General features: G+C 35.6%; 3 protein-coding genes across 5 annotated transcripts; all 3 read left to right on the top strand.

The window, feature by feature from the left end:
• Positions 1–362: 362 nt before the first annotated feature.
• On the top strand, positions 363–4,847 carry LOC144568470 (calcineurin B-like protein 3). 2 transcript variants are annotated; one of them, XM_078318827.1, is made up of 9 exons: positions 363–617; positions 1,457–1,621; positions 1,948–2,030; positions 2,370–2,429; positions 2,773–2,881; positions 3,348–3,400; positions 3,532–3,612; positions 3,854–3,966; positions 4,545–4,847. In XM_078318827.1, the coding sequence occupies exons 2-9, from the start codon at positions 1,498–1,500 to the stop codon at positions 4,600–4,602; spliced, it is 681 nt and encodes a 226-aa protein (XP_078174953.1). In that variant the 5' UTR covers positions 363–617; positions 1,457–1,497; the 3' UTR covers positions 4,603–4,847. The 2 variants fall into 2 exon arrangements, with proteins under 2 accessions (XP_078174953.1, XP_078174954.1); XM_078318828.1 differs by having other exon boundaries at positions 1,449–1,621.
• Positions 4,848–8,554: 3,707 nt separating this feature from the next.
• On the top strand, positions 8,555–15,436 carry LOC144567980 (putative cellulose synthase A catalytic subunit 5 [UDP-forming]). 2 transcript variants are annotated; one of them, XM_078318189.1, is made up of 14 exons: positions 8,555–9,276; positions 9,796–9,991; positions 10,076–10,272; positions 10,424–10,526; positions 10,794–10,956; positions 11,133–11,399; positions 11,641–11,986; positions 12,069–12,206; positions 12,319–12,444; positions 12,737–12,949; positions 13,122–13,407; positions 13,516–13,715; positions 13,804–14,154; positions 14,388–15,436. In XM_078318189.1, the coding sequence occupies exons 1-14, from the start codon at positions 9,196–9,198 to the stop codon at positions 14,970–14,972; spliced, it is 3,252 nt and encodes a 1,083-aa protein (XP_078174315.1). In that variant the 5' UTR covers positions 8,555–9,195; the 3' UTR covers positions 14,973–15,436. The 2 variants fall into 2 exon arrangements, with proteins under 2 accessions (XP_078174315.1, XP_078174314.1); XM_078318188.1 differs by having other exon boundaries at positions 13,513–13,715.
• Positions 15,437–19,113: 3,677 nt separating this feature from the next.
• On the top strand, positions 19,114–22,547 carry LOC144567982 (pyruvate dehydrogenase E1 component subunit alpha-1, mitochondrial-like). Its single transcript, XM_078318190.1, has 9 exons — positions 19,114–19,687; positions 20,183–20,385; positions 20,509–20,588; positions 20,921–20,998; positions 21,257–21,352; positions 21,442–21,513; positions 21,591–21,644; positions 21,780–21,845; positions 22,118–22,547. The coding sequence occupies exons 1-9, from the start codon at positions 19,197–19,199 to the stop codon at positions 22,160–22,162; spliced, it is 1,185 nt and encodes a 394-aa protein (XP_078174316.1). The 5' UTR covers positions 19,114–19,196; the 3' UTR covers positions 22,163–22,547.
• Positions 22,548–24,203: the final 1,656 nt, after the last annotated feature.

The raw sequence follows: 24,203 nt of genomic DNA, 5'->3' as shown, positions 1-24,203 counted from the left end.
CGTTGCATCACAAATTCACAATGGAATCTCGATTGTTGGATAAAAAATAGATGCCATTATGCCTGAGAGGAGAATTCATATCACCTAAAGTAGGTGAAAGTTTTTGTTTAGATCAGAACCGTCAGATCTGTTTCTACACGAATATTAAAGGGACCCGTTCATTCCACCTCTGGACCGATTGTCTAAAATTCTGATCGGACGGTTTGTATATAAACTCAAAACTCGAGTTACTACAGGGAACTGAATTCGAGACGGAGAGGATGAGATTTCACGCAGAAGGCGTCAGGCTGAACGTGCTTCTCACGTGACCATACAAGGCTGAGAGCAGCGATCAATCGCAGCCGTTCGATACGATTACAATCTAACAAACGTGCTTCTCTCTTCCTCTGGCTGATTTTCTCTCTCTACGACCCCCCACGGCCCCACCCCTTTCTTCCCTTCTGTCTCCTCCGCCAAACAACCTACGGGGACCCCCCAAGCCTAAAAGATCTCCGTCGTCTCCGCTGCTGTTACTCCGACCATCGCCGCAGTTTCCATCACTCTCTTCCTTCGTTTGAGCTCCCATTCGCTCGCCACCTGTCTCTATCTCAGTCGCTCCCTCCTCCTCCTGATTAAAGGTGCCTATATATTAGATCTCTGGCTCGTTGCATCTCTCAAGTAGCCTATTTTTAAGGATTTTAAGGCCCATCCTTTGTTTTGGTCTGATGATTAAAGATTGGACCTTGTTGTAATGAATAAATTACTAGGATGAAATTGAACTAAGATCAATTGATGGCCTTACAATGGAAAGCTACCGAATAGGAGATAAAGGATGTAATCTTGTGGGGATCTGATGTTAATTTTAACAGAGTTGTCTCTGACTTGGGGTTCCAATGCACTCTCAGCTGTATCGTAAGGTAGTTTCAGTGCTAACAGATAGAGGGTGTGCGACTGTGCTGTAGCAGTTCTAATTTTATAATGTTTGAATTTTCTTCGTTTTTAGAATTTTTAGATACAGACATAACACCAATTTGTAAATGAACTGAATTTAATCTCCACTTTCTGTGTGCTGGTATTGTGTATGTCTGTTTGAGCCATTCTGTGTGTGAAACTACTAGACAGAGAAGTGCCTAATTACCTCTTTGTAGTGCCCGTACGTACGGAGATTACTTTTATGTTATTTTTTCCTTGATTGGTGCTTTGATTATGAAAATCTCTGGATGTTTTCAAACGATTTGATGTCACTTCTTTAGGTAGGAAACAAACAAAAAAAAAATGCTAAAACTGGTGGTACTCTACTGTACAAATCCTACATAGATTCCATGTTAATTTTATGGATGTCTCTTATTTGGTACATAATACAAGTGGTAATTATTTCTTAAATAAGAAAGGTAGTGTCAATAAAATAAGGAACTCATACATGCATTCCATGCATTTTTGTTTATTATTCTTAATTAATGATATCAAAGCATAACAGGTGTTAGCGCATTGATTTGAGAAAAGAGGAGACGGAATAGAATGGTGGATTGCCTAGAAGGAGTCAAGCAGCTATGCCAGCTTCTTCTCAAGTGCTTACGAATAGACAATTCGACTCCTTATAAAGGCCTCGGCGATCCTCATGTCCTGGCTGAACAAACCTCTTGTATGTTCTCCTGAGAATTTTGTTCACCTAAATTTTGATTTTGGCATTTATCATCACGAATGGTTTTTCCCCTCTTGCTGTTATTTTGGAATTGAACAAGAATTAGTAACACTCAAATGAAAACAAACGGAACTATACTGGTCTACACCAGTGGCGCTGATGGTTACTTTTATGTAACACTTTTGGCTCAAACATGACGGTGAAAGGGAAATTTTTTTTTTAATATTCTTATGTATAAATATTATTATGTCATAACCTTTCATGGTTTAATTAGGAAAGTTTCTTGAAAGCTGTCACTAACAGTGGTGGTGCATTTGTGTGTGCAGTTAGTGTAAGTGAAATAGAGGCGTTGTATGAGTTATTTAAAAAGATTAGCAGTGCCGTGGTCGATGATGGCCTAATTAACAAGGTTAGTAGACTATGTGCTAATTTGTTATGCTTATTTATTCATTTACTTTTTTTAAAAAGCGCCTCCTGCACACTTGTTGTGACTTCGACTGTTTCATGGTATGCACTTTAAATTAGTTTCCTTTTAACATAATCCTAGTTTTTTTAGTGCACTCCACATCATGTTTATATGTACAAATTAGTTTCCTTACTTTCCTTTATTTTCATTTCCTTCATATTTTATTTTTTGTTACTTTCATTTCTCTTGATAAAAATAGTACGTACTCGTGAAAATTAAATCAAATTATTACCACTCGTTTCCTATCTATTTCATGTGTTCACTTTGTATGTCATTCTGTAGGAGGAATTCCAGCTTGCATTATTCAAGACTAACAAAAAGGAGAGCTTGTTTGCTGATAGAGTATGCTACCCACCTTAAAATATATTTCGACAAATTAATTTATTTCTTCCACATTGTATTTATTGGAATTCTGATATATTTTTAAATCTAGGTACCAAGGTAATAATGATTTTATCATAAAACTCTAGTTTAGGATGAATTGCACTTATCCTTCAAATATTATTACTATTATTATTATTATTTTTATTTTTATTTTTTTTACCAATTTTATACCTGAAATTTTCTTCCCTAAGATTCTAGGAGTAGAGATTGTTCAATCAAAGCCCCTTTTATTAAGCTGTTAAAATATAATTGTATTTTAACTTAGTATATCTGGGCTAAAATGCAAACAAAAATATTTCAGGTGTTTGACTTGTTTGATACAAAACACACTGGAATCCTAGGGTTCGAGGAGTTTGCACGAGCCCTCTCTGTTTTTCACCCAAGTGCTTCTATTGACGACAAAATTGAATGTATGTTTCACTGTCAATTGTTTCCTTCATTGATTTATTTGTCTATTTTTTGTTTTTCGAGGAATGTAGGTATTCCATTATTTTGGAATTGAGAGGGGAAGAGGGAGGGGGTGGGGGGGTGCTTGGGTGATTGATTGAGTTGTGAAGTTAAACGCTACATTGTGTGTTGTATATGAGAAGAAGTGTTGAACTTTTAGGTTCCATAATTGATGATTGGTTGCTGGATTTGAAGGCTTAATTGGAATAACTGTTTGATTATGGAGTGAGGCGGACTTCATTTGGTTAATTAGGGCAGGTGAAACCGTATCCTAAATCTCCGGTACTATATCATTGTACACGGTGAAATGCCATAATTGGATGAAACAATGCCTTAAATCTAGCACGTAAAAGTATAAAACACACAACCATTACAGTCCTTCGAAATGTTATTTTAGTTTTACTTTTGATTGTTTTAATTTATGCGCAGTTTCATTCAAGCTATATGATCTTAAGCAACAAGGATACATTGAAAGACAAGAGGTATATGTATATAATTCCAATTATCGCATTTAGATAAAGGTTATAATGCAATCCTTCTATGTTACGGACTTACGATATAAATATTGGATTCTAGGAGTGTTTTTCTGATTTTTTTTTTTTGGTGCTGCAAGGTTAAACAAATGGTGGTGGCCACACTTGCTGAATCTGGCATGAATCTTTCTGATGAAGTCATCGAGAGCATTATCGACAAGGTAATACTTTGCTCTGGTATTTCTGTATTTTACCAATCTGCTGTTGCTAAGATTGCAATTCTATAACTAGATATTATAGATCACACACCCTGTATAATATGAGAAATAAAATTAGATGAGGTTGCATATGTAGGATCCGTGTGTTGATATTAGTGTGCCCCTTTTTGGTGCATTTAATTTGTGCTTTTTTTATTTATTTGTTAATTTATATCTGCTTTTGTTTCCATTGGGGGCAAAAAAGACATTTGAGGAGGCAGATACAAAGCATGATGGAAGAATAGACAAGGAAGAATGGCGTAGCCTTGTCTTGAGACATCCCTCTTTGCTCAAAAACATGACACTTATGTACCTTAGGTATATTACCTTTGTTATTAATTTTTTTTTTCTCCTTTGTTTCTACCAATCCCCAATTTATCCCTCAAATATACATAGGGTTGGTGTTTGGTTGAGGCCTAAACCATGGAATAAGGGGTTTAGGCCTCAGTTATTCCATCAAATATTGATTAATTAGGCCAGCCTAATTAGGCGTGACTCTAAAATTGGGCCCCCCAAATCTAAACCACCTCTCCAGGTGGCTTAAAGTTAGTCCCCTATGGCTCCACAGTCAACAACTATCCAATTTTCCCCCCTCTCTCTTCTTTAGTCGGTACTATCAATAGCTTGGGCCATGACAAAACTTTAGACCTCAATCAAACATGAATTGCTATGCCAATTTAGGCCTTCAAAATTTTAGGCCTCAACCAAACAGCACCTTCTGTCAAGCCTAAATTTCGAACCAGTTGTTACTCATAACAGACAAAAGGGAAAATGGAGCACGCGTATCAAATTGTCTGACTTTGTTTCTACTTTGTAGTGGGTACAAATTGAATCAGTTGACATCCATTATTCCGAATAAGGTCTAATTAAGTTTCCAACAATACTTTGAATTTCAGGGATATAACTACAACTTTCACGGATTTTATCTTCAACTCGAGAGTAAAAGATGACTGAAGTTTATGGGTTTTTTTCTTCTTCCAAATTTAATTAGTTATAAAGGAAAAGAAATGTGAAAAGGGATGTACATTAGTGAAGGGGTCTCTTTGTTACTGTAAAATTAGCTTTGAAATTTTGAAGTTGTTGTTGCATAATTCTCAATCTTGTATTTTATTTTAATGTATTCAATTTTTGAGCGGGAATGGTGGTATATCCTAGAATTCTCTATACATTTGATAAAATGATGTTATTTGAAGTGTCAATTACAGTTGATTGGCACACAACAGTTCGCAACAGAGCGTGCCACAAAAGCTCTACTTGTTTTTGGGTTGTTTATCAGTGAAAAAAAACTGGGTGTGATATTCTTTGTTTCTCAGTTCTGTTTGCAGTGCAGAGTATTAATCTATGTGAATATATTATAAAAATAAAGTTCATTCTTCTGTTCCCAAGGCAATATAAAAGGTGAAACTTATTCTTTCCAATGTCAAATTAAAAGAAATATATATAAAATATAATACATGGTTCACTCTTCTCTCCTAGATGCAAAATATTTTTTTGTCAGTTATTAGTTTTCATTTTTTTTTCCTGTCTCGATACTGCAATATTTTAAATTCAAAGTGCCTTTCATATTTCTATTTAAGGTTGATTAACTCTTTAACTTTTAAAATACAAGATAAGAATATTGGAATTGGGTTGTCAAAGATTAAGTTTTTTCAGGTTACATGTCAAGTGCTTTTTTTTTCCTATTTGAAGGGGAATATTTTTCAAAGTATGTGCCAAATGTGAACATGTCCTGTTAGATTTTAATAAATAAAGATATTAAACTGCATGTCAATAATTAAGAGTATGTTCGGCAATTACGAGATGATAAACAAATTAATTTTATTAGTGTGGGATTCTAATGGTGTGGAAAGTCTAGAAAATGATATCAATTAATTAAGAGTATGTTTGGCGAAAAGGGTATCTCAATATCTCATGGACGTAGAAATGTGTGAAAAAGTCTTATTGTTTGGACATGAGTGGAAATTGTGACAGGAATCTATTTAAATTTGATAATCTTGTCATTTGTTAGTGTTAATTATTTAGTTATACAGAATATACAAATGGCTAATCTAAAGCCTAATAAAATTGATGAAGTTAGACTAATTAAGAAAAAAATGAAGTTTACAAAATTCGACACTCCTATCAATAGTTCTATTTTTTATTTTTTTTGTATATAAAATTAAAGGAGAGGGTGGAACTTTAAAGAGAGAGACTGTAGGAAAAGAATATTGATGTTTTACCTTTTTTTTTTTTTGGCACATGGGAATCATAGATTGAGGAGGAAGTTTGGACAAATAGCATGGTAAAAAATGGGAGCCAAATAATATAGAAGGAAATATTTCCAAAAGACCCGTGAAAAGGAGGAATATCAGAGAAGAAGACAAAAAAAAATTCAAATAATACGCATTAATTTTTTTTTGCTATTGGGTCTAATTTGATGGCAAAAGATGGACCTAGCTACCACATAATCTGGATCGGATCATTTAGCCACACTGAATTCTATTATTTGAGTGATATAGTATAGTAGATCTATTTGTTTAATAAAAATATTTGATCGGCCAGTTGTTAAAAAAATTCAATTATATATAATTTGATCATTAAATGTAGGTGGGTTGATTACCGATGAGGCTGTTATTATATGAAAATAAATAGTTGGTCATATCAACATGAGTTAAGTGTTTTGACCGTTGGCTAGTTGCAAATTTATAATTTATAAATAAATTAGGTGTTGTCGTCGAAAGAGTAAATGCTGTTTGCAGAATGACTCGTTCTGGATCTGGTTAGCTTATTGATTCTTTACAATTTTCAAAATTACATATTTTCCCCTCAAAAATTAATAATATCATATTTATCCTTCTAAATTTTAAGAACACACAAATTTATCTAACTTATTGACTTTTTTTTTATTAAAACTCATTTTAAATTTATAAAATATCCTCTTTATCATTTATTAAAAAAGAAAAATACATACTCCGTGACTTTGTATAAAAAAATGTTACGTCTTCTGACTAGAGGTGTACAAAAAGCTCATAAATCGTGATTCGATTGGGTTCGATTCAAACAAAAAAATTCGGTTCGAAACAAATCAAACTAACTCGGTTCTGAAATGAATTAAACTTAGTTCAGGTCAAATCGAACTCAAAATGAGTCTGGCTCGGTTCAAAACTCTTCTTTTTAGTTATAAAAACAACTTAAATTTCGAAACTGGTTCGAATCAAACTTGATCTCTTCTTTTCAGTTTGAAACTCTGCTTCAATTTCGAACCAGTTCAATTCTAAATTAGTTTGAACTCGAATTTGAACTGGGTTAAGTTCAATTTGGTCCGATTCGTTTGCAGCTCTGCTTCTAACTGATTATTGTGGTATACACAGTGAAAACAAGCAATTATGAAATTATTGAGGGGTGTACATAAAATTCATAAAAAAGTATAGCAATGGGACAAAATGCATGGCGACATTTTTGAATTGCAAATGAATTGCTTTCGCATGTGAGCTGTGTTCCATCACCTCCTCTCTCTGTCTTCTTCTCCGCTTTTTTTTTTTTTTTACTTTTTTCATTATCACACAACAAATTCTAGAGCTGTATTATTTTATTTACTTCTTTTTTTGCCAGATATTCCCAAAGAAAATCATATAACCTACGGGAAAATGAAACCTGGCATCATGCACATCATGCAGCCTAATTGCACCAACAATAAAGTTAAAAAGAGTAATAAGTGCTGTGCAGAATGATTTCAAGGTACCTCGAAGCATTACATCACATCACGCACCTAATTCTAATTTTAACCAAAACCATTTTAATTCGATTTTCATCTCTAAAAAATAATCTGTCGGTCTAGAATATTGCACTATTTAAGTATTTGATACTTCAAAGCTTAGCTTAACTGGCAACAGATTTGATTAATTCCTCTAGAACAAACTGTAACCACCACGCTTCCATTCTCTCTCTCTCTCACAACTAACTGTTCTAGTCTATAGTCTATAGTCTATAGGAGCGCATGTGCAGATATGCTCCATCGTTTCTCACATTTTTACTCGTATTGTAGCGAGAGCAGCTAATACAAGCACCTCTCTTTTAGTGTCGGTCAACAAGGATAGGCTCCATTAATTATATAAATAAATATATTAATTAATACAAGTTGCTTATGGTGCCTCTGAGCATGTTGCATGTTACATAAAATTATATATATTTATTTTAATAATAGGGTACACATGGTATTCACAGCTCAGCATTTAAGCTGACCTTTCACCTACCGCTTCGGCGCGTCCAGCCTTCTGTAATCCTACTTTAATTGTAAAATAATAGAATTTCTGTTCTATTATATTCTAATTCTATCATCATTTCATTTCAATTATAAAGAACGTTAATTATTGTTACATCTATCTAAAATTATGGCCTACCGTGCATTTGTAAACCAAATATTATTTTAGTTTTTGAACTTTATTTACGGATGTCAACATTTTAATTTACCCATTATATTTTTCTAACCCCTCAATGTTTTAGAGAAAAAGATTCACATCTCGTCTTTCTTTCTTATTTTCCAACTTGCATCGTAACTTTTTATAATACAAGTCTGTCTCTAGGATTTCCACCTGGACCACCAAGTACCAACTTGTACATTCCAAAAAGAGATTTTTTAATAGGAAGAATTAGAATTTGAGAATAATTCTACTGTATGATTCCAGAGAGAAAATCTGTTTTCTTCTGCGCTTAGAATTCATTGAGTGGAGATCGTATGTGAAACACTCTCTACATCCAAATATGAAGCCTACTAATACCGGGCCCAAGTTTGTGGATGATGGTGGACCCCAAACGACAGTTGAAGAAACACATTTGTTTGTACAATCAGTATGATCATAGTAAATCAAAATTCAGACTGTTTCGCATTTTGCGAGGTCAGTTGGATTATAAAAATGGGATCCAGTGTAAGAAATAAATTATTGACATGAATGTGGGCACTCCTCTGCACTGTTATAACCCTTCTTATCTCGACGTATTAGATATTAGATTAGTATAGTAAATCATCTTTTTTATTTATTTACTAGGAAAGAAAATGAACGAATGAATAATCCAACTTCATCGTGTCGGTGTCGGTGGGTCTTTGTATTTTGGGGCTGAGTCATAGATGCGGTAAGAAGCAACGAATAATAAAGACACACATACTTGTCAGACACAGAAAGGTTGCCAGAGAGAGACACACAGGAGGGCAGCAAGAGAGAAGCAAGAGAGGTAGAGAGAAAGAGAGAAGCAAGTGAGAGGAGATTAGTATCTCTAACTTTCACAGGAGAGCAGCAAGTTTTATTGGGTGCTTGTCTTTTCACCCAAGTTGTAGCCAGATCTGGTGAGAGATTGGGGGGGTTTTGGCGCTGTGGAGAGAGCAGAAGAGGGAGAGTGCGTGCAATGTGCTTATTCCCGCTTCAGATGCGGGAATTTCAACTCTGATTCTATCTTCTCGCTTCGATTGAGTGCTTGACTGGAGAGCTGCGCCAGATCTGGTTTAATTTGGGAGCATTGCTGGTGCTCAAGTGAGAGATAGAGAGAGAGAGGGGGGAGTAAGAGGAGGCCGAAATGGAGGCGTGTGCGGGTCTAGTGGCCGGCTCGCATAACAGAAATGAGCTTGTTGTCATCCGCCGGGACGGGGAATCTGGCGTATGCTTTCTTATTTATTTTTCCTAATTATCTCTTACTTCCCTATAATGCGAATGTAGTTATAAATTCTATTCTAGTTATGATGTTAGGTACCAAGCACCATTTTTCAGTTTCATAAGTCATAGTCACAATATCATACACAGATATATTTTAAGCTTTTAACTAATTTTTTCTATAATTATGTTTATTTGGGCCTTTCTGATTGATACAATTATATGAAGTTAAGCTTATACTTTGGTGATAATACAGTACCAATTACAAGCTTCATCTGACCTAATTTAACCGGTTACGTAATAGTGACAGCAGTGCAGTTCAGTACTATTATTATATGTGTTGCTATTTGTTTCTATCAGTCCCAATTTTACTTTTACCTAAATAAATTCTTTATTGTTTTGGTACCTTTTTTTAATTTAGATAATAATAATATTTAAGCCAAGTGCAGTGATCGAGTTCCTCATGGATTGGGAAGTATTTCCCTGAAATGTTGTTAATTTTTTTTTTTTTTCTTTTATCATACAGCCGAGACCAATGAAACAGTTGAATGGGCAGATCTGCCAGATCTGCGGGGACAATGTGGGTCTGAATGATGACAAGGAGCTGTTTGTGGCATGTAATGAGTGCGCCTTCCCCATGTGTACGACTTGCTATGAGTACGAGCGCCGGGAGGGCAACCAGATCTGTCCTCAGTGCAAAACCCGTCTTAAACGCCACAAAGGTAAGGTAATTGGAGAATTTTTGGTTTGTCAGTTTGTTATAACCCAGTTAGACTAACAATGGCCTCAACTATGACCTTTTATAGGATGTGCTCGGGTCAATGGAGATGAGGATGAGGATGGTGTAGATGATCTCGAGAACGAATTTAAAGACATGGGCGGTGATGATGATGCCGAGTCTGTGATCCACAGTCACTTGAGCTATGGCCGCGGTCGAGACTATGACTTGCCCCGTTCGTACCATGCCATTCCAAACGTCCCTCTTCTTACCAACGGCCAGATGGTATACTCTCTCTCTCTCTCTCTCTCTATTTCTATCGGTACCATGACCGTGCAAATTTTGTTTGAACTGTTTGTAGCGCATTTTCATTGGTGTTTTCACTGACTTTTCTGATGGGGTTCTCACTGTTCTCTGCAATTGTATTCAATTGTAGGTTGATGACATCCCCCCTGAGCAGCATGCTTTGGTACCTTCTTTCATGGGTGGCGGTGGAAAGAGAATTCACCCACTTCCATTCACAGATCCTAATATGCCAGGTGCTTTGATCTTTCTTTTCCTTGATTAAATCTTTTCTATATTTCCTTATTGAATGTTGCTTTTGAGTTTCCTTATACTTCTTGAAATTATGCTGCATATTCACTTTTGATATGCACTTCATAATTCCCTACACCTATTGTTTTTCAACAATTATATTTATTCATGGGGTCTTTTCTAAGTTCCATTATATTCCCGTGGCCATGAAACATCTCTATACAAAAGCATTTTTGACATTAATCTCTAGCAATATATTTGTGTTACTTTAGTGCAACCAAGATCGATGGATCCTTCAAAAGACCTGGCAGCATATGGCTATGGAAGTGTCGCATGGAAAGAGAGGATGGAACTATGGAAGCAGAAGCAGGACAAGACACACCACATGAGAACTGGTGGTGGGGACGGCGATGATGACGGGCTTGATCTTCCACTGTAAGATAAAAATAAAGATAATTTTTTTTGCCGTTATTGTGATGTAATCAAATCAGAGAAAACATAAATAGTTGACATGTATACGGAAAACAAAAAATATCATTAAGTGGCTCTTTAATTGATATTGACCCGTAGTAATACTTTATTTTGACCTTGTTTTTTAACCTGTGGTGCAGAATGGATGAAGCGAGACAACCATTGTCAAGGAAACTGCCATTCCCGTCTAGTCAAATCAACCCGTACAGGATTATTATAATAATTCGTCTGGTTGTTCTTGGGTTCTTCTTTCACTACCGAATAACTCATCCCGTCAATGATGCATTTGCACTTTGGCTCATATCAGTTATTTGTGAGATTTGGTTTGCTTGTTCTTGGGTTCTTGATCAATTCCCCAAGTGGCTTCCCATCGAGAGGGAAACCTATCTTGACCGTCTAAATCTAAGGTTGGTTGCTTCGTGTACAATGCTAAGTAGTAATATATCTGTTTTACGTTTTGTTTTGAATATGAATTTCCAAAGCTAATCCCTGTGCACCAAAAAACCAAACAAAAAAAAAGAAAAAAAATTACTGATGTCCTGAACTCTACAGTCTGTACCAATTGTCATGATATTGTGCTCCTTGATCATCCCTTTCTTTTATTTCCTGTTCCATAGAGTGTTTAATGTGAGATTTTAATCTGGTCAGGTATGATAAGGAAGGTCAACCGTCACAGCTTTCACCAGTTGATTTCTTTGTGAGTACAGTTGATCCCATGAAGGAACCACCTCTTGTCACAGCAAACACTGTTCTCTCTATCTTGGCTGTAGACTATCCTGTTGACAAGATCTCTTGTTATGTCTCTGATGATGGTGCCGCCATGCTGACCTTTGAGGCCTTGTCCGAGACCTCTGAGTTTGCAAAGAAATGGGTACCATTTTGCAAGAAATTCCATATTGAACCACGTGCACCGGAATGGTACTTCCAGCAAAAAATAGACTACTTGAAGGACAAGGTGATGCCATCCTTTGTTAGAGAAAGGAGAGCAATGAAGGTATATCAGCCTTTTGTTTTCCTCTTTCTGTAGAGCTTATCTTTGTTAGTAGTTCTGTTAATTTTGTTCTTCTTGATCTCAGAGGGATTACGAGGAGTTTAAAGTAAGAATAAATGCGCTAGTTGCGAAGGCAGAGAAAGTTCCGGAAGAAGGGTGGACAATGCAGGATGGAACTCCTTGGCCTGGAAACAATGTCCGTGATCACCCCGGCATGATTCAGGTATATACTCTGAAGATTTTGGCGTTGTTTGTAAATTTGTTGACAAGTATTTTCTTTGTTGTCTTTTGTAAGCATCAGAAACTAATATTGCTTACTTTGTTCATAAAATTAGGTATTTTTGGGTCAAAGTGGTGGGCATGATGAGGACGGTAATGAATTACCGCGCTTGGTTTACGTCTCGAGAGAAAAGAGACCAGGTTACAATCATCACAAGAAGGCCGGTGCAATGAACGCCCTAGTAAACCCTATTTCCTTGTACTCTTTCCCTTTAGTGTCATGGTCAAAGTATCATATCGAGAATTTAGGAATTGTGTGAAGCAAAACAAAAGTTCAGTATGAAATCTTTAGAAGAATACTAAGTTGTGAAGTGACACCTGAAATAATTGCAAATTAAACACAATAATGAGAAATCACGTAGATCTTATTTAGTAAAACTTGGCACCAACCACGACCAATTGACCAGCAAACCTACACTTAAATTCTTATTTCCAGGTGTCGGCTTTGTTACTGACTATTTTTCTTTTGGGTAGGTTCGAGTGTCTGCTGTGCTAACAAATGCGCCGTATCTTTTGAACTTGGATTGTGATCACTACATCAACAACAGCAAAGCTTTGAGAGAAGCAATGTGTTTCATGATGGACCCTTTGGTCGGGAAGAGAGTATGCTATGTGCAATTTCCACAAAGATTTGATGGCATTGATCGACACGATCGATATGCTAACCGTAACATAGTCTTCTTTGATGTAAGCATTTCACCTCATAACCTTGCCTCTTTATGCTCCTATGCTTGATAAATTCAAACAAGTGAAAACAAAGATTCAAATAAGTACCAAGAAAACTACAATAGTTACATTTTTGGGCTTATCTTCTTATCCTAAGAATAAAACACAAATTTACACTTCATTTCTTGTATAGATTAACATGAAAGGTTTGGATGGCATCCAAGGGCCAATCTACGTCGGAACGGGATGTGTGTTTAGAAGGCAAGCATTGTATGGTTATGATGCTCCAAAAAAGAAGAAGCCTCCGTCTAGGACATGCAACTGCTGGCCCAAGTGGTGCTTCTGTTGCTGTTGCTGTGGTACCAGAAAAAATAAATCCGGCAAATCCAAACAGGGAAGGAAGTTCAAGTTTCCCAAATTTTTCAGGAGAACTGACAACAGATTACCTGTCAATGGAACCACTGAAGAGAATGGTGAAGGTACGTACGTGATGATAATAATTTATTTTGTTAAATATATCGGTGTCAACTAACTAGCCTCTAGATTTGTAACAAAAAGTCATACTGAGATTATGATATGATCAGCAGGAGCAGAGCAAGAGAAGTCTGCTGCAGCTATATCAGAGCAAAAGTTAGAGAAGAAATTTGGACAGTCTCCTGTGTTTGTTTCATCAACCTTACTTGAGGATGGTGGGACGTTCAAAGGCGCTAACCCTGCGTCTCTTTTGAAGGAAGCGATACATGTTATCAGTTGTGGCTATGAAGACAAGACTGACTGGGGAAAAGAGGTTTGTACTAATTACTTTATTTACATGAACTGAATTCTACTGCTTTTAATTAATTATTTGCTATATGTTTATTTTTCTTCTTTGATAGGTTGGGTGGATCTATGGTTCAGTTACAGAGGATATTCTGACAGGATTTAAGATGCACTGCCACGGGTGGAGATCAATTTACTGTGTACCAAAGAGACCAGCGTTTAAAGGATCTGCACCTCTCAATCTTTCTGATCGTCTGCACCAGGTGCTCAGGTGGGCCCTTGGATCTGTTGAAATTTTCTTCAGCAAGCACTGCCCCATCTGGTACGGTTACAATAGCGGTTTGAAATGGCTTGAACGGCTTTCCTATATCAATTCAGTGGTCTACCCCTGGACTTCCATCCCTCTTCTCGCTTACTGTACCTTGCCTGCCGTTTGCCTCCTGACTGGGAAATTTATCACTCCTAATGTATGTATCTATTGCTCTTAAATTTAGGAATATTAAATTGCTTATAAGCTATCTTCAGGTGTAGTGATATGATTTTCAGTTAGGGAAATAGCTGTTTTCTCATTTTGTGCGAATTGTTTGTTGGTGGTACACACGGAGGGCCAATATACATCTCTTTATGTATTGGCACTGGTCTGATTAGCAGGCTTTTATATCAATTTGATTGCTCATTTGGTAATTTGAAACCTTTGCAGTTGAGCAATGTGGCGAGTCTTTGGTTCATGTCTCTCTTCATCTGCATTTTTGCAACCTCAATTCTGGAAATGAGATGGAGTGGCGTCCGAATCGATGACTGGTGGAGAAATGAGCAGTTCTGGGTCATTGGAGGTGTTTCCGCTCACCTCTTTGCAGTGTTCCAGGGTCTGTTAAAGGTTCTTGCCGGTATCGACACCAATTTCACGGTCACGTCCAAAGCTGGAGACGATGAAGCATTCTCTGAGCTGTACACCTTCAAATGGACTACGTTGCTCATCCCTCCCACAACTCTTCTCATTTTCAATTTTATTGGTGTTGTTGCTGGTGTGTCAAATGCTATTAACAATGGGTATGAGTCGTGGGGCCCGCTATTTGGCAAGCTTTTCTTCGCTTTCTGGGTGATCGTCCATCTCTATCCTTTCTTGAAAGGTCTTGTTGGCCGCCAAAACAGAACTCCAACCATTGTCATTGTGTGGTCTATTCTCTTGGCCTCCATCTTCTCCCTCTTGTGGGTCCGTGTCGACCCGTTCCTTGCTAAAGGCGATGGACCCATTTTGGAGGAATGCGGCTTGGACTGTAACTAATAAAACAAATAAACAAACACGGAGCTTAATTCTTTTGGTGACCTAAGCAGGGAATACAGCAGGTAATCAATCTGTAGATAGAAACACCGGCTGTGGCAAATATATTTCAGGAACCATTTTCTATTGTTTCAATTTTCTTTGGTGACTCCAGTCTCCTGTTTCCGGTCGAGGAAAAAGCTGCGGTTGCGGGGCTTTGATTTTTTCCTTATTTTAGAGGAAGGAGATCTGCGGGGAAACCAAACCAAATGATCATTTGTTGATTAGATTGTAGTTGAAATTATTGTTCATGGGAATAATGTTATTAGGATGAGTGGTTGATTATTCCCCGTTTTGTACTTGTGGGATTGTGTTATTAGTGTAATAATTTTCTACAGTGAGATGAAGTGTGCCTGCTATTGAACTGAACGATTTGTTGTTGTATTGACTACACTTTCTTCGCTATACAAGGGAACGGTTATGTATAATGGTTTGAGCAGCTTCTGATTTTTTTTAATTTAATTTAATTTATTGGTTCGTGAGGTCAATGGATATTGGGTTGCGTGGCATTAGGTTATATGTATCACATTAGACGATTTTGTTTCTATTTTGTCGAGTAAGAGTCGTTCATGTATCAGTAATAGTGAGATATTTGTAAAATGCCAATGGTGTTGCGGCCGAGACAAATTATCATCATACATTTTTGAAGCAAGCGATCTTATTTGTCAGGAGGCAATAAATAAAAGCTGAAGTTGATGGACCCAGTATTTATTCGTGTGAGTACAATGTGTCTGTTTGTCGTGGTTTTTCACCAGTTTTATTGGAAAATTAAGTAAAATAATTGCAAAAATATAAAGAAAGGTTATAAGAGGTTGGTTGTGAGTTGTGACTGTGAGGCAGGGTCATTAACTAACTAAAAGCTGTCATATTTTTTTAGTGCAGTGCAACAATTGATAATTTAGAGACCCGCTCCCAAATTCACTTCATTTTAGTTTAAATTGTTACTGTGTTTTAACAGTTTTCTGAAACTTCTTCATTGTACTCTTTTTGATTCGGTTATTTGCAGAAAAATTGGGACCTACAACCAGTTCTCATTTGTTGACAGAACTGAGAATTTGTATCAGAGCAATACCAAGTCAAATTAGAGTCACGGTTCTCTCTTTCCTTTCCAAGAGGAGAAACGACGACTGCCTTTTCAAAAAAAAAAAAAAGAGGAGAAACGACGACTGATCAATTCCCTATTTTTTTTTTTTCCTTTTCTTTCGGGTGATCAATTCCAATTTGAAGAAAATGACAACCACTGGCCGACGCATCGAGGAATAAAAAATAATCTAGCAAATTAAGCGATACTTACTCGCGTATCATTCCTAATAAAATAGTCACATTAGTTCATGCATTTTGCTATCTTTTATAAATCTGTAATTATTATTCTTATCAATAAGAAATATCAACTTGCTGATTCAACGGAGATTGAAATACAATAATATTTAGGGAGGATCTAGCTATTTCCGGTAACAATCTCCCATTTTATCTCTCAATCATTAACTACTACATAAGGAGACCACTTACAATTTGAGAACCATCTAATATTTAAAAGATTTTACAACCTACGCGCACAAGTATTTATCTATAACACATCAAATATTCATACTTAAGATATCAAGTATTTGAAAAAAAAATGGATACATTTTTAGAATTGATTTTTTTTTTTCTCCATTCAATCTAATCAATATTTCTGACGATCGGTGAGAAATTTTACAAATCTAAAACCATAAATGTTTTCTACATTATTTTATTTTTCAAACGAGATTCATGATGATATACTTTCGAGTTGTCCGTTGCACAAATATTCATCATCATCAAGAAAATATTCATCTTCGTCGTGCAAGTGCAAATATAAAAACTGAACACATCACTCATTCATCTTTTACACGTTTTTAGAGGTGATTTTTTCTCCATTCAATCTAACTAATATTTGTGACGATATGTGAGAAATTTTACAAATCTAAAACCACGAATGTTTTCAATACAATTTTATTTTTTAAATAAGATTTCGTTGCACAAGTGTTCATCATCGTCGTACAAATGCAAATATAAAAACTAGACACATCAATTATGTATCTTTTACATGTTTTTAGACACATCAATTATGTATCTTTTATATGTTTTTTACATGTTTTTAGAGGGGATAGAGTATGAAATATCCGACGTTACAGTAGGAGTAAAATATCCATGTCATGTTATAAACAATAATGACAATAATATTATGAGCAATTGAACATCATTTACTGCTGTCGAAAGAAAAATAAAACATATATGCGTGCTTCGTTCACATCACTATTACGACGTACGAATCCACAAACTTTGGCATGTACGAACTGGAGAGGATTGATAAATTGGAGCAGAGCAGGCCGCCGCCGGTCAACCAAACCAATCTGACTGGATATCTCCAGTGGTAGCTGCCAACTGCCAAGTCTCCTCTCCTGCTTTGGCCTCTTAATTCTGTTTATTTTTTCTTTAAATTATAAATAATTATGTATTTAATTGACAATGAGAGCTGTGTAGTTGGGCTGTTGATTTTGTTTTCTGCTTTAATAATATAGTAATTATATTGCATGAATGGAGGTTTTAACAGCAAATATAAAAGAAGAATGTAAAAATCTTTTATAAGAAATAAATAACATCCTATAAATAATTTAAATAGCTATGTAGAAACTTTTAACTAAAAAATAGTCTCAATAAACTTACAGTAAACATAGACATTAATAACTGCAATAATTCTTTAAATCATACTGGGGGGGGGGGGGGACGAAATATTTTCTCAATATGAATTTTTTTCAGCAATACAACCGAGTGAAAAGGTTACAAAATGATCGGATAAAATAAAACGATAAATTTATAGCTGATTCAACTAATTCAGTAAAACAATTAAGCAATCATCCTTTAAACCATATAGTTAGTCCACGAATAAAAAAAATAATCAGAAATTGCACTGTGAACTGATTTTCCTCTTCAATAAAACAAAGGGTGGAAGTAAATTACATACAACTAGGAAGAAGAAAAATGCATTTTTTTTACAACATCGGTTGCAAAATGTGAAATATAATTATTTAAGTACTACTCCACTTAACATTTTATAAGAGGTTACCGAAATAAACAAAATTCAGAAACACACCATATGCGAAACATATAGAACAAAAAGAACGAGTACATGCTTTAAATAAGGAGTTTGGTTAGTATAATATCAGTGTTATTTTAGTCTATATAACATTAATTTCAAAACCTATCGAATTTATTTCAAACGGTGAATCTAAATCATTCAAACCAATTTACTTTATTAGTTGTGCGTTTACATGTAAAAGTTATAACTTTTTGAATTTATTTTGTATCAAGTCAAGCGGTCAAATATGTGAGTTTTCAAGTTAATTTTAATACATTTACTTTTCAATGTTTTTACCACTTGATTTGATACTAAAATAATTCAAAAATAGATAAAAAATGTATGTAAACGTATCATTTATAAAGTAAATTGGTTTGAACGGTTTGAATTAGTTGTTTGAAGTCTATTCGATTCATTTTGAAGTTAGTATCATGTGATATCGATGTCATATTAGCTAGATTTTTAAATAAGAAGACGGATTAGAATGAAGAAAATAAAAAAATAAAAAAAACCCTTATGTTTTCAGCCTGGCAATCAATTGAATGTATTGACGAACACGCCAAAATAGGAGCTCTTCCCCCTAGAATAATTTTGGCTTGCAATATTTATTTATTAGATAAGTAAATGTTGAATCAGAAAACAAATTCTTATATATTTCTTTTTGTTTATTACGATTGGATGTGCTCGTATTTTTCATGTCTTTATTTTTTTTAATTTAAAAGAGTTTGTATTTTATGGTAAATCATATTGTTTGTTTATTATATATGTTTTTTTAAAATTTTAGAAAATTTATTTATGTGTAAAAGTATTTATGAAAACTTAACTTATTTTAAATATATATTATGTTTCGAAACAATTCAGTAAGGAATAAAAGACTGAAACAGGGACGTCTTTTTTTTTAGCTATATGCCTATATTCTACGGAGTACAGATCCAGCAAAAAAAATAAAAATAATAATAAACAAATAAACAAATATAAAATAATAAAAAGAAAAAAAAGAGAAAATATCCTCTTATACCTTTGCTTCCCTCTCCATTTCTCATTTTCTCTGAAACCAACCCCAAATCCCACCCACCTCTTCCTCAGCTATGGCCTCCAGCTCGCTCCTCCGCCGCGCCATCTCCTCCGCTCCGTCCAGCTCGTTCCTCCGCCCCATTTCGGCGCGCCTCTTCTCCTCCTCCTCCGACGAGACGGTCCTCTCCATCGAGACCAGCGTCCCTTTCACGGGCCACAAGATCGAGCCTCCCTCTCGCATCGTCGAAACCTCGCCTAAGGAGCTCCTCTCCTTCTTCCATGACATGGCCCTCATGCGTCGTATGGAGATCGCCGCTGATTCGCTCTACAAGGCCAAGCTGATCCGGGGGTTTTGCCACCTCTACGACGGACAGGAGGCGGTGGCCGTCGGGATGGAGGCCGCCATCACCAAGGCCGATGGTATCATCACCGCCTACAGAGATCACTGTATTTTCCTCGGCCGTGGTGGTACACTCGTCGAGGCATTCGCCGAACTCATGGGGCGCAAGGCCGGCTGCTCTAATGGAAAGGGTGGATCTATGCACTTCTATAAGAAGGATTCTAGGTATTTATATTTCCATGTTTTTTTTTTCTCACCGGCCTTAATTAGTTAATTGGTGTTAATCATAGTGTCTATAGAATCTGAACATTGATTTCTTTACAGTTAGTGTGTTTGTAATAGTTGTTAAAGCAGACATTTGGTAGAACTTGTGTAGTCCTATGTAGGGCAAGTTTATTTTCTTTCAGGGGATATATGTAGTGTAGTGCTTACTTTTCTTTTATGATACTAATGCAGCTGCAAGAGTTTTTGAGTTCATAATTTATTGTCATGTAATTCTTCAAAATTACCTAAATTTTGCTACTATCTGAGACATGAGACATACAGATAAGTTGAACAAGAAGGTGATTCCTCTTTGTCACAAATTTTTGCATATCTGTTGTCAAATTAGTGCACCAAATTGGACGTGATGTTGGTTTCTTGTTTGTAACAGTACCTAATTTGTAATAAGTGTGTTGTTATACTCGAATTGTAAGAATATTAACATCATCACTTATGTAGGTTCTATGGTGGTCACGGGATTGTGGGGGCCCAGGTGCCATTGGGTTGTGGTGTGGCCTTTGCACAGAAATATAACAAGGAAGGTGCTGTCACCTTTGCACTATATGGAGACGGTGCAGCGAACCAAGGGCAGCTTTTTGAGGCGCTCAACATCTCTGCTTTGTGGGACCTGCCTGCAATCTTGGTCTGCGAGAACAACCACTGTTAGTGTTTTTTTTCATAGCTGTTTTCATGGCTTGCTTTAGATGTTATCAAACTTGATTTTGGTCCTAATTTTACTTTGTTTATTTAGTGAGTTAAGTAATTAATTAGATTATAATTCATAGATGGAATGGGAACCGCTGAGTGGAGAGCTGCAAAGAGCCCTTCCTATTACAAGCGTGGTGACTATGTTCCTGGATTGAAGGTTGGAAAAACTCGAACTTTCGATCGTTTCTTCTTTAGATTAATTGATTTGAAACCATCACTAGCCACTGCTCGTGTTGACCTGGAATCTTCATGATTGTCAAACTTCCATCTCTAGACATATCTGAGTAATGTGCAGTTCTTGGTAATATTTCATATGGACGGGCTGTGTGTTTCATTTGCATGAAAACATGCATAAACTATCATATTTCTGGAATTGAGCATATGATTGAACTATTGAACCTTTGTAATTGAATCCTTTGTTTAAAGGTTTTAAGATTCCAAAGTATAGAACATTGAGGTATTTACATGACCTTATATTATTATTATTAGGTTGATGGTATGGATGCCTTCGCTGTGAAGCAGGCTTGCAAGTTTGCTAAAGAGCACGCACTCGCAAATGGACCAATTGTTAGTACTTCACAGCTCTTTTTTTAATCTTACATTTGTGTTCTTTCCTTTGCAACCTTTTTTTGTATTTATATTTATATCATGCACGGTACCTCTTTCCTCCTCCTGTTAATGATACTTGCTATATGTATCTTCTTAATCAATAATAAAGTGCAATTTTTGTACCAAGTGAAAAATTTAACACAAGCAAGAAAAGCATGATTTCTCTCACTTACAAAAACAATGTTCTTTCTTCGTTTAAATTTTTTGTGTATCTAGATTCTTGAGATGGACACTTACAGATACCACGGCCACTCGATGTCAGATCCAGGTAGCACATACCGTACCCGTGATGAGATCAGCGGTATTAGACAGGTCACCCAAGTTTGGCTCAATAATCTTGTTCCTTTAATTTAGTTTCAAGTACATTTCATCCTCAAATTTTTGCTTTTATCCGCATACAGGAACGTGATCCAATCGAAAGAATCCGTAAATTGATCTTAGCCCATGATATTGCACCTGCCTCTGAACTCAAGGTAATTTCGACATCCTTTTGCTTCTCTTTTGATCATAGGTGCATCTTAAGTTGTCACTCATGCTTTTTTTTCGCCAGGATACTGAGAAAGAGATTAGGAAACAAGTTGATGATGCCATTGCTCAGGCCAAGGTTGTTACAGTAAATAAACATCTAATTGGTTTATGTCATCTTTTATTTTTGTCAATTTTGCCTTGAGTAATTTGCTTCATGATTATTATTGCTGTTGGTTTGTTTATTGATTTTGCATCTTTTTGTGATATACAGGAATGTCCAATGCCCGATGAATCTGAGCTTTTTACAAATGTGTATGCGAAAGGTTACGGGGTTGAGGTAATATATCCATTATTGCAAATTTTTAACCTTTTATGTACCTTATGCACTATCGCTGAGAGGCGCACTTCTGTTGTACGATGTTAAGTTTTCAAAGAAAGAAAAATTCCTTTACCAGTACCTACTTTTATTGATCACGCAAACAAGGTTTAAATAACCTACAATTGTGCATCAAGCACCAAACATGACCAATAATGCTAAAATTTATTTTTCTGATAAGGAAGGTTTGAATAATATATATATATATATATTTTTTTTGGGGGTTGTTACAGTCATTTGGCCCGGACAGGAAGGAAATCAGAGCAACGCTTCCCTGATTTGATAATTGCATTCAAGTTTTGTCAACTAGGCGCCAAAAAAGATAAAGAAAAAGAAAAAAAGAATTGTTCACCAAATAAGCATGGAAAGAAGAAGGTTCAGACACCCCCAGCATTTTTCTTAGTGAATATATAAATTTATATATGCTCGTATATCAAACTATAATGGGGGACCATCTTCATAGATTCCTTTGTTTTTTTCACGCTCTCGCAACTTAATTTGATCTTATCTTTCACTGTTGTAACTTTTGGTTTGAAATTTTTGTTTTTGACTAATTGTTTCATGTGCATGCTGGTTGCTGCATGTTTTCTAGTGGTTAAAAACACTTGGATGATCTTTTGTGCTCTCGGTAAAAATAATTGTTTCTTATTGCCTTGCTTAAAATTTCGCTCAGTTGCTGCGCGCTGCAAGTTCCCAATTTTGATACGCGAATTAAAATTACCAACTGACTAAGACTGGGTAATCTGATCTTGATTTGAAATGTCAAACTTCCAATAAAACAAAAAAAGGGCCTGGTAATTGGGCCGGGCCTGATGTGGTGAAAACATCTCTTATTTATTTATTTGGGAATCCTCAAGTTAACACGTCGTCTCATGGAGACCAACTTCTTCAATTCAGCAATTGAGAGTAATGGCTAAATAATAATTATGAAAATTTTAGAAATTAAACAATCCACTCCTACATTAGTATAATCAATCAAACAATTGAAAATTAAACACTTGGCCAATAAGAATTAAACGTTTGGTCAACTCATCTTTAGAAAATGATTTCTTATTAAGCAATTCTTTTCAAGAATTGCTAAATAAGCAATAGCTATACAACTCAGCAATTATAAAAACAATTGATATATTAGCATAAGTAATCCATAAGCAATTATATTTTTGGTTATTACCTACAAGATTTTTTATTTATTTTTAACTCGTGATACGTTGCTTGCACACGAAAGTACGTTTTCAGCTTAACTAGGGGTGTCAATGGCACCCTTTTATCCATTTATCCAATCTGTATCATATTCGATTAAATGGGTGAGATTATTTTTTGTAAACTTATCGGGTATGGGTAAAGATTTTTTTTGTTATTCTGTACCCGCTATCCAATCGGATAATTACACACACACACACACAGATATTAATGAGCAATGAATATTAATTCCCCAATTATTCTTGATAGTCGTGTTACGCTTAATTAATTATTAAAACACGTAACTAAATTTCAGCAAATCCCAATAAAATTTAGACTTTTGCAACACGTATATATATTTATGAAAGGAATGTGTTTTAATGTATTATTTAGTAAATAATAAAATATTTATTATAATAGTATTATTTGTTATTTATCCGTTACTGTTTTGTTATCTGACTACTATAATAGATAAGGGTAGACTACAGGTGAGATGATTCATAACGAATAAGAGTAGAGAATGGATAAGGACAATTTGTAACAGGTACGGATATAAAAATGCTTCTATCCGACCCTTACTGTACTCATGACACCCGTAAGCTTAACCCCATTTTAATATATGGATCAAGAACCCTAAAATCAATGGAGTTATTTATTTCTGTAGAAACAGAATTATATTTTCCGTAATCAATTTACTTGTAGTCAGTTATTGTAAAATAGATATCGGAGTTCTGAGTTTGTTGTTTGAAAATTTCATCAAAGGTTAACGTTGCGTTCAGTCGAAAAAATAATTTTAGCTTTAGGTTCATATCTGTATAGGTTATTGCATGCGACACCTGTTTAGAAGAGAGAATGCCTTCGTGAACTCTTTTTAACCTTTTTGGGCATTCCTAATATTGTTTATACAGATAATACCTGTGAACTCTCTACTTATATTTTTTGTACCTCCAAACTACTATCAAGACAGAATCAGATCTCCTGCCTCCGGGTGCAGGAAATTCCTGCCCCCAGAGTCACTGCGGGGATGGGTCCGGTTACTATTAAAGAGTTTAGGGTTAAAATGATTTTGGGTTTATGATTAAATGAGGGTCCACTCCACAGTGACTCTGAGGACAGGAATTTTCTGCCCGGGGGGGCAAA

Source organism: Carex rostrata, chromosome 17 (assembly GCF_964058835.1).
Source record: "Carex rostrata chromosome 17, lpCarRost1.2, whole genome shotgun sequence".
NCBI classification, from domain to species: Eukaryota; Viridiplantae; Streptophyta; class Magnoliopsida; order Poales; family Cyperaceae; genus Carex; species Carex rostrata.
The sequence above is the reverse complement of the archived record's forward strand: the minus strand, read 5'-3'. Positions and strand labels throughout refer to the sequence as shown.